This window comes from Rattus rattus, chromosome X (genome assembly GCF_011064425.1).
Source record: "Rattus rattus isolate New Zealand chromosome X, Rrattus_CSIRO_v1, whole genome shotgun sequence".
In the NCBI taxonomy this organism is placed as follows: domain Eukaryota; kingdom Metazoa; phylum Chordata; class Mammalia; order Rodentia; family Muridae; genus Rattus; species Rattus rattus.
This window is the reverse complement of record NC_046172.1, coordinates 41,246,230-41,256,866: the sequence shown is the minus strand read 5'-3', so window position 1 is coordinate 41,256,866 and position 10,637 is coordinate 41,246,230. Positions and strand designations below refer to the sequence as shown.

The window sequence follows — 10,637 nt, the reverse complement described above, 5'->3', positions numbered from 1 at the left end:
CCTAAGGGATGTAAGGCATTTCCCTAAGCTCCCAGGAAACCAGGTCTCTGTTACATAACTACAGCCCCCCCTACAGCCCCCTGTAGAGAGGATCTTGACCATCAGTCACATAGGAGCAGCATCCTGAGCTCTTCCACATGCAGATAAATTATCCCCAAGCTCTTAGACCAAGCCAATAGGAAATACCTACTGTCAGATACTGACCCATGCCAAAACTGTATATAAAAATCCTATCTAGAAGAATAAAGCTGTGCAAGAATTACTCCATTGTCTGAGAGCTTCTGTCATAAGAGCTGTAACACTGCCACTTGGGGAAGAGATCTGCTCACTCTCCTGCTGGCTTAGCCTTCCCCTGTCTTGGAGCAACTAAAACAACAGTGGCAGAGTTGGAGGTGGAACAGCACCAGCAGTGGAGATAGAAGAGGCAATTTCCCCTTCTTGCTCAAGTTCTCTCTCCTTTGCCTGAACCCTCACACCTGGCCAGGTCAGAGTTCTCCATGAAAAGCCTTCAATACATATGCCCACATATATGTATGCAAACTATTTGGACATTACTTAGTATAAATATTATTTACATTTTGTATACTGTTATGAATAAGAAACTTCTGACTTTTTGTCCACCAAAAACATGAACCATTGATGAAAATTTTCCTTTACTATCCTTAATACGTATGCTTAGACAAACTTCATCTTATACAATATTTAAATTATTATTTTGGTGTATCTCTGTAGATCAGTAGACTCTTCTTAGCTTACTTGATTTTCTTTGAACCATAGAGCTCATGCTTAGACTCTCCTTAAGATAGCTGGGATTTCTCTGTTAACAAAGACAATTTGAAAGTTTTATGATATTTTTGTATTTTGTACATATTTTCTTCAGTATGGTCACATATCCATTTCTTTCACAAAACACTTCCACCAAATAAGGACAATTTAAATCCATTTTAATTCTAACTACCATCATTGGCAATTGTAAAGAAAATATATCTGATTATGCATATAATTATATAAATTGCTAAGATTTATCTATTTGACAGGACAAAAACCAAGGTGGATTTAGCATAGCCTCTGAGTTAGGATTTTAGTGCTGTGAAGAGACTTGACCAAGGCACCTCTTATAATAAGTACAGAATTTAATTGCACTGGCTTACAAGTTCAGATATTCAGTTCAGTATAATTAAGATAGGAGTGAGGCTGGATCCAGGCAAGCATGGTGCAGGAGGAGCTGAGAGTTGTACATATTAATCTGAAGGCTGCCATCAGAATATTAATTTCCAGGCAGCAAGGACAAGGGTATTAGTGCTCACATGCACAAGGCCACAGCTACTGCAACAAGGCCACACCTACCAATGTTGCCCCTTCAAGGGCCAAGCAAATGCTACTCCCTGCCACACATAGGCTTGTTTAAACTTTTAAGTCTATGGGGGCCGTATCTAAATGTAGCATGATAAAGAAGTACAATTATTTCAACTTCCAAAGTTTCCAAAGTCTATAGACGTCTCAACAATTTTAAAAGTCCAAAGTCCAAAGTCTGTTCTATGATACATTCTATCACTCAACTGCAATCCCCAAATCAAGAAAGAAAACAACTGGGCAAATTCAAAACACTGCATCTCCATGTCTATTATCAAATCAGTTTTCAGATATCCAACTCCTTTTCATCTTTGCTCACTGCCACAATCTTCTTTTCCTCTGGGCTGGTTTCACTACCTGTTAGTAGATTTCCACTGCAGATAGGCCATGGCTCTGGCATCTCAAACCCCTTGGGGTCTCCAAGGTAACTTCAATATTAGAGCTTCTTGTTTCAATTTCTGGGATCCATAAATGATATTCTGGGCTCCTCTAAAGGGCTGGCATCACTTCTCCAGCTCTGCCTTCTGTAGCACTAGAAATTCAGTTTGATTCACCCCACTTCTTGGTGATCAACCCATGGCACTGGCATCCTCAATACACTGGGTTCATCCACTGCAACAAGGATTCTACAATAGCCTGTTACAGCTCTCTTCATGGTACCAATCCTCAAATACTTTGCATGACCTCTTCAATCCTGGACCATCAAGAGAAACTGAAGATGCACCTTCACCAATGGTTTTCCATTGCTTTTCACAGTGTCAAGCCTCAGATGCTTTTCATGACCCCTTCATGCTTCGACACAAATACCACCTGGGTGATTCTTACACATTACCAAGTACAACTGCATCAGGAGTTACTGAAAGACCCCAGCTTAGCAGCAGTAATGCCATTTTGCAAGGCTGTACTTAAGATGACTGGTTCAGGGAAAGGTTAGAACACTGAGTACACAGCGACTGCCAAGCAGGATGTGTGTGGTTGAAGGCCTGGCGACAGGACGACTGCGGTTGAGCACCTGACAATGAGAAAGAGGAATGTGGAAAGCCCCGGGAGAGGTCCCACACCCTGGTGGGGGGGCCGAGTCAGCCGTTATGTTCCAGGAAGGTAGCTAGGGAACTTGCCCCTGGGCTGAACCCTTGCCACATTAGAATCCACCAATTATATCCCTGTAACCATGCATCTGCTTCTGTATGCTTGCTTCTGCTCCCCAGAATCCTACAAAAAGCCCATCCTTGGTTCCGCTGGGCGCGCCAGTCCCCCGAGTGACTGAAGCGCCCACAGGTGCCTGTGTATCCCGACAATAAACCAAATCCTCTTGCTGATTGCATCCTGTGGTCTCGGTCTGGTCATTGAGTTGGAGGGTCTCCTTCCCGAGGGAAAGTTCTCCCTGAGAACTTTTCAATTGGGGGCTCATCCGGGATAGGGGTCCTCCACCCAGGGACCACCGACCACCCACTGGGAGGTAAGCCGGCCGGCGTCTGTCTGATTCTGTCTCATTCTGCCCTATTCTGTCTGTTCTGTGAGCGCTCAGCTAGGTTGTTTTGAATTTGGGCGGGACGAAGAATGAGCTGACGAGCTCGGACTTCTCACCCCGCAGCCCTGGAAGACGTTCCAAGGGTGCTAGGGGCCCGACTTTTCGGGGCTCAATCTGGGACTCTGGTTGGAGGAGGAGGATCCGGACTTACGGCACCTCTGTCTGTATTTTTGGCTTTCAGAGGGCCCCGGACCTTTGCCACCTCCATCTGACTTTTTGCTTTCAGTTTGGTACCAAACCGCGCAGCACGCCTGTCTGTTGCTTGTTTAACTGTTGGTGTTGTTTGTTTTTTTGTGTCCTAACCTCCTTAGAACTAATATGGAACAGTCTCTAACAACGCCCCTAAGTCTCACTCTTGACCATTGGAAAGACGTCCACGACCGGGCACACAACCAGTCCGTCGAGGTTAAAAAAGGAAAATGGCAGACCTCTGCACATCCGAGTGGCCCACTTTCGGAGTGGGATGGCCAGTGAATGGCACATTTAATAAGACCATTATTTTACAGGTTAAAGATCGGGTCTTCCACGGACATCCTGACCAGGTTCCTTATATTATCACTTGGGAGAGTCTCGCTTTAGAACCCCCCCCTTGGGCGGAACCCTTCGTGGACCCAAATTGGCCTCCCCTCAACCCCCAGCCTGTCCCCTCGGCCCCGCCCGGCCCACCGGCCATGTCTTCCTCTCTCTACCCCACTCTAATTAAATCAGAGCCTTCTAAGAAACCTGTCCTCCCGGCGGATCCAAACTCCCCTCTTATAGATCTTCTCTCTGAAGACCCTCCTCCCCCATATCGTTTACCTACAGGCCTGGCTGAAACTGAGGAGGCAGAGCCGCCGGCCAGATCAGTTGCCGGACCACAGTCTGATGAGGGTTTCTCCCCTGTCGCAGGGAGATTGCGCAGTAAGCACGAGGTGATGTCAGATTCAACCTCCCAGGCTTTCCCACTTAGACAGGGAACCAGTGGCCAGACCCAATACTGGCCATTTTCAGCAGCTGACATTTACAATTGGAAACAACACAATCCTTCTTTCTCCAAGGATCCGGTGGCACTCACCGACCTAATAGAATCTGTTTTACTTACCCACCAGCCTACTTGGGATGACTGCCAACAGCTCTTACAGGCCCTCTTAACCTCAGAAGAAAAACAGAGAGTGTTCCTAGAGGCCAGAAAGCATGTTTTGGGGGATGATGGGCGTCCCACCCAGCTGCCTGAGGAAATTGATGCTGCATTCCCACTTAAGAGACCAAGCTGGGATTTTAATACAGCTGAAGGTAAGGGACACCTATGCCTTTATCGCCAGTTGCTCCTAGCGGGTCTCCGAGGGGCTATACGACGCCCTACCAATTTGGCTCAGGTAAAGCAGGTATTACAGGAAGCAGGGGAAACTCCCTCCGCCTTTCTAGAGAGACTCAAGGAGGCCTACTGTATGTACACTCCCTATGACCCAGATGACCCAGGACAAATGACGAGTGTCTCTATGTCCTTCATCTGGCAGGCTGCACCAGATATCAGGACTAAGTTACAGAGATTAGAAAATTTGCAGGGCTATACATTACAGGATTTACTTAAAGAAGCTGAAAGGATTTTTTAATAAAAGAGAGACACAGGAAGAAAAAGAAGATAGAGTTCGCAGAGAGAGGGAAGAGAGAGATAAAAAAAAGAAACAAAGAATTGAGTCGAATCTTGGCCGCCGTAGTTCAGGGCCAGGAAAGGAAGGGAGATAGGGTGGGAGCTCAAAAGGGGCTGAAGCTGGATAAAGATCAATGTGCCTATTGAAAAGAGAAAGGGCACTGGGCCAGAGAGTGCCCCAAGAAGCCTGGCGGACCCCGAAAGCCTCGACCACGAACCTCCCTCTTGGCTCTAGATGAAGATTAGGGAGGTCAGGGCCAGGAGCCCCCCCTGAGCCCAGGGTAACGCTTAAAGTTGGGGGGCAGCCAGTTACTTTCCTGGTAGACACAGGAGCCCAGCATTCAGTCCTCACCCGAGCTTCAGGACAACTCAGCGACCAGACGGCCTGGGTACAAGGAGCTACTGGTGGGAAACAATACCGATGGACTACAGACCGCCGGGTTCAGCTGGCTACCAGTAAGGTGACCCATTCCTTCTTACATGTTCCGGACTGCCCATACCCTCTGCTGGGCCGTGACCTGCTCACCAAACTAAAAGCACAAATTCATTTTGAGGAAGGAGGGGCCCAAATAACTGGCCCCCACGGAACTCCCCTTCAAGTTCTAACCCTGCAATTAGAGGATGAATATAGACTATATGAACCGGGACAGGACAAGCCACAATCCCTAGAAATAGACACTTGGGTCACGAATTTTCCACTGGCTTGGGCAGAGACTGGTGGGATGGGGTTGGCGCTCCAACAGCCCCCCTTAATTATACAGTTAAAGGCCACTGCAACTCCAGTCTCCATAAAACAATACCCCCTGTCACATGAAGCTTATCAAGGTATAAGGCCTCACATTACGAGGCTTCTGGATCAAGGCATTCTAGTCCCCTGCCGGTCGCCTTGGAATACGCCTCTTCTGCCTGTTAAGAAACCCGGCACTGGAGATTATAGGCCAGTACAAGACTTGAGAGAGGTCAACAAGAGGGTAGAAGATATTCATCCGACTGTTCCAAACCCTTACAATTTGCTCAGTACACTGCCCCCTACACATACTTGGTATAAGGTTTTGGACCTGAAGGATGCCTTCTTTTGCCTCCGGCTGAGCCCGAAAAGCCAACCCTTATTTGCCTTTGAGTGGAAAGACCCTGAAATAGGGCTTTCAGGACAATTAACTTGGACAAGACTGCCTCAAGGGTTTAAAAACAGCCCAACGCTCTTTGATGAGGCCTTACATCGGGACTTAGCTGACTTTAGAGTTCAGCACCCCACCCTCATACTCGTGCAGTATGTAGATGACCTCCTCTTAGCGGCCACTTCTGAAACTGCATGCCAACAGGGAACTGAATCCCTCTTACAGACTTTGGGACGATTGGGCTACCGAGCCTCTGCCAAAAAGGCTCAAATTTGCCAGACCCAGGTTACTTACTTAGGCTACCAGCTACGGGATGGACAGCGATGGCTGACCCCGGCCAGGAAACAGGCCGGCATCCCTGCCCCCAAGAATGGCCGACAGCTACGAGAGTTCTTGGGGACGGCGGGATTCTGCTGCCTCTGGATTCCTGGGTTTGCTGAAATGGTAGCCCCTTTGTACCCCCTCACTAAACCGGGGGTGCTCTTCCAGTGGGGACCAGAGCAGCAAAAAGCATTTGAAAACATCAAACAGGCCTTATTGTCCTCCCCTGCCTTGGGTCTCCCTGATATTACCAAACCTTTTGAACTGTTCATAGATGAGAAACAGGGGTAGGCTAAAGGGGTCCTAACACAAAGGTTGGGACCCTGGAAACGTCCTGTGGCCTACCTGTCTAAGAAATTGGACCCTGTGGCCTCCGGCTGGCCACCGTGCCTGAGGATGGTGGCTGCTATTGCTGTCCTGATCAAGGACGCTGGAAAATTGACTTTGGGACAGCAACTCACCATCCTAGCACCCCACGCAGTGGAGGCCTTGATAAAGCAGCCCCCCAGACCGCTGGCTCTCTAATTCCCGCATGACCCACTACCAAGCCTTGTTACTGGATGCAGCACGGGTTCAATTTGGGCCCGTAGTCGCTCTCAAACCTGCCACCTTGCTTCCTCTACCAGAGGAGGCAGAACAGCATGACTGCCTACAAATCCTCGCAGAAGTACATGGAACCAGGCCGGACCTATCGGACCAGCCTCTTCAGAATGCTGACCACACATGGTACATGGATGGCAGCAGCTTCTTGGCAGAGGGAGAGCGAAAGGCTGGAGCTGCGGTCACTACGGAGGACAAAGTGATTTGGGCGAAAGCCCTGCCTGCTGGTACCTCCGCACAACGGGCTGAACTCATCGCCTTGACTCAGGCGCTCAAGATGGCAAAAGGTAAGAGGCTAAATGTATATACAGACAGCCGTTATGCCTTTGCCACGGCACACATCCACGGGGAGATCTACCGGAGGTGGGGGCTGCTCACATCTGAGGGTAAGGACATCAAAAATAAGGCTGAAATTCTGGCCCTCTTAGAAGCCCTATTCTTGCCCAAGAGACTGAGTATTATGCATTGTCCAGGACACCAGAAAGGGCACAACCCAGAGGCACGAGGAAACCGGCTGGCCGATGCCACGGCGAGAGAAGCGGCCGTGAGCAAACAAATCTTGCCCTTAAATAACCCAGACCAACCCACGCCCCCACCAGTGGGACAAACCAGTTGGGTTTATACCCATGAGGACATAGGGCTCCTAGAAAAAATGGGGGCCATCTACCACCCTCAACTAAAACAGTGGGTCTACAAAGGAAAGACAGTTATGCCAATAAAAATGACTTTTGAATTGATCTCCTTTCTACATAAATTAACCCATTTGGGGTTTAAGAAGATGAAAACCTTACTAGATCGGGAAGAGATAAATCTGTGTTTTTTGAATCGGGACAAAGCAATACAAAAGGTGACTGAGAGTTGCAAAGTGTGCGCTCAGGTTAACCCGGGAAAGACCATGATTGGACAAGGAGTTCGTCCTAGGGGACACCGTCCCGGCATCCATTGGGAAATTGATTTTACTGAAATTAAACCAGGTATGTATGGATACAAGTATCTCCTAGTGTTTGTAGACACCTTCTCAGGATGGGTCGAAGCCTTCCCCACAAAGCACGAGACTGCAAAGATGGTCACCAAGAAGCTCCTCGAGGAAATCTTTCCCAGGTATGGCATGCCACAAGCGTTGGGGTCGGACAACGGACCCGCTTTCGTCTCCCAAGTAAGTCAGTTGGTGGCCAAATTACTGGGGATTGATTGGAAATCACATTGTGCCTATAGACCCCAGAGTTCAGGTCAGGCAGAACGCATGAATAGAACAATTAAGGAGACTTTATCCAAACTTACGCTTGCAACTGGCTCAAAGGACTGGGTGGCCCTCCTTCCCCTAGTTCTATATCGGGCCCGGAACACCCCGGGCCCCCATGGTCTAACTCCCTTTGAAATAATGTATGGAGCACCACCCCCATTTGTCCATTTCTTTGATTCAAACATTGCTGATTTTGCTGACAGGCCTTCTCTGAGGGCCCATCTACAGGCCCTACAGATCGTGCAGAGAGACGTCTGGAAACCTCTGGCCGCTGCTTACCAGGACAAGCTTGAGCATCCGGTGGTGCCACTCCCGTTCCAGATTGGAGACACAGTGTGGGTGCGCAGATACCAGACCAAGAATCTCGAGCCACGGTGGAAAGGGCCCTACACCGTCCTCCTGACTACCCCGACCGCCCTAAAGGTAGACGGAATCGCGGCTTGGATCCACGCATCACACGTCAAGGCAGTCCGGTCTGAGGAATTGACTAATCACAACACTACACCCCAGACATGGAGAGTTCAGCGCACTCCAAACCCCTTAAAGTTAAAACTCCTACGTGGTTCTTCCTAGTTCGTAGTTCTTCCTTTTGTGGCCTGGAGTCAGTGGGGGAATAAGCCCCCACCACATTTATAACATTACCTGGACAGTCACTAATCTCATGACAGGAAGGCTGGCTAATGCTACCTCCATAAGGGGGACGCTGGCCGATGCCTTCCCTCCCTTATACTTTGACCTTTGTGATGTGGTAGACTACAAGTGGGAGCCTGGCACTACCCATAATTGGCATCCCTCAACCACCTACTATGGTTGCAGCCCGGCTTCCCACAGCAAGGAGATCTACGTTTGCCCTGGACACAGAGTGAGCCGGCAGTGTGGAGGGCCGGGGAGTGGGTACTGTGCCCAGTGGGGATGTGAGACTACTGGGGATGCATATTGGAAGCCATCCTCCTCTTGGGACCTGATAACTCTGAAACGAGAAGGTCGGCTTCCTTACACCTTGTGTAAACGGGGCGCGAAATGCAATCCCCTCATCCTCCACTTCACCAACTCAGGTAGGAGAGCGACTTGGGACAGGCCCAAATCTTGGGGCCTGCACTTATACGTCACAGGGACCAATCCGGTGGGTCTGTTCTCTCTAAATAGACAAGTCTCTCCCCTGGCCACCCGACCCATTGGACCCAACCTAGTTCTACCAGATCAGAAGCCTCCCTCGCTCCCGGCACAGGCCCAACCCCCGTCATTGCCTAAAGTCACTCAGGCCCCTGGTAGAACCCCTACAAGCCCCTTCTCCACAATGGGGGGCTCCACCATTTTGATCTCCCCGTCGCCGGGCACCGGGGATCAATTACTCAATTTGGTGGCTGGTGCATATCTGGCTCTCAACTATTCAGACCCTTCTAGGACTCAGGAGTGTTGGTTGTGCCTCGTTTCCGGTCCGCCCTATTATGAAGGGGTGGCAGTCATTGGAAATTATACCAACCTGACTGCTGCCCCAGACAGCTGTGCCAATACCCCCAGCCACAAACTAACTCTTCCCGAGGTCTCGGGACGAGGGCTCTGCTTGGGGAATGTACCCCACACACACCAGACCCTCTGCAACACCACTCAGAAGGTTCCCACTGGGAGCTACTTCTTGGCAGCCCCAAAAGGCACATACTGGGCCTGCAACACTGGACTAACACCCTGCATCTCAGCCACAGTCCTCAATCAATCCTCTGACTATTGAGTATTAGTAGAAATTTGGCCCAAAGTCACCTACCATGAATCCGAGTATATATACTCGGTTTTCGAGAGACAGACTCGATTCCGACGAAAGCCTGCCACCCTGACCTTAGCTTTACTCCTAGGAGGAATCACCTTGGGGGGAGTGGCTGCGGGTATAGGGACCGGGACCACTGCACTCATAGAAACTGGTCATTTCCGTCAGCTACAAGCAGCCATGAATGCAGATCTTAAAGTTATAGAAGAGTCTGTGAGTGCATTAGAAAAGTCCTTGACATTGTTGTCTGAAGTGGTCCTCCAAAATAGACGAGGGCTAGATATGTTGTTCCTCCGAGAGGGTGGATTATGTGCTGCTCTAAAAGAAGAGTGCTGTTTCTATGCAGACCATAATGGAATAGTAAGAGATAATATGGCTAAGCTTCGAGAACGCCTGGCCCAAAGACAAAAACTGTTTGATTCCCAGCAGGGGTGGTTCGAGGGGTGGTTTAACCGATCCCCTTGGTTTGCTACCCTCCTGTCTACCCTGATGGGACCCCTACTTATTCTTCTCCTAATTCTTCTTTTTGGACCCTGCATCCTTAATAGGCTGGTACAGTTCATGAGGGATAGACTTTCAGTCATTCAGACCCTCGTACTGACGCAGCAGTACCATAGGCTGAGACAACAAGAGACAGAGATTTCTTGACCAAGTCGAGTGAAGGATTTCACTCAAAGTTAGCAAAAAAATGGGGGAATGAAAGACCCCAGCTTAGCAGCAGTAACGCCATTTTGCAAGGCTGTACTTAAGATGACTGGTTCAGGGAAAGGCTAGAACACTGAGTACACAGCGGCTGCCAAGCAGGATGTGTGTGGTTGAAGGCCTGGCGACAGGACGACTGTGGTTGAGCGCCTGACAATGAGAAAGAGGAATGTGGAAAGCCCCGGGAGAGGTCCCACACCCTGGTGGGGGGCCGAGTCAGCCGTTATGTTCCAGGAAGGTAGCTAGGGAACTTGCCCCTGGGCTGAACCCTTGCCACATTAGAATCCACCAATTATATCCCTGTAACCATGCATCTGCTTCTGTATGCTTGCTTCTGCTCCCCAGAATCCTATAAAAAGCCCATCCTTGGTTCCGCT

At 49.4% G+C, this 10,637-nt stretch overlaps 2 protein-coding genes and 1 pseudogene across 2 annotated transcripts; all 3 read left to right on the top strand.

Annotated features, from left to right (window-relative positions):
- The first annotated feature begins 3,202 nt into the window (after positions 1 to 3,202).
- On the top strand, positions 3,203 to 4,476 carry LOC116887849. The gene is given in 3 exon segments (XM_032889354.1): positions 3,203 to 3,318; positions 3,320 to 3,359; positions 3,361 to 4,476. Coding segments are annotated over 3 exon segments (1,272 nt in total).
- A 2,009-nt stretch (positions 4,477 to 6,485) lies between these two features.
- LOC116887847 (protein NYNRIN-like) lies at positions 6,486 to 8,369 on the top strand. The gene is made up of 2 exons (XM_032889353.1): positions 6,486 to 6,840; positions 7,576 to 8,369. Exons 1-2 carry the CDS (start codon positions 6,486 to 6,488, stop codon positions 8,367 to 8,369), a joined length of 1,149 nt encoding a protein of 382 aa, XP_032745244.1.
- An 88-nt stretch (positions 8,370 to 8,457) lies between these two features.
- On the top strand, positions 8,458 to 10,390 carry LOC116887846 (annotated as a pseudogene).
- Positions 10,391 to 10,637: the final 247 nt, after the last annotated feature.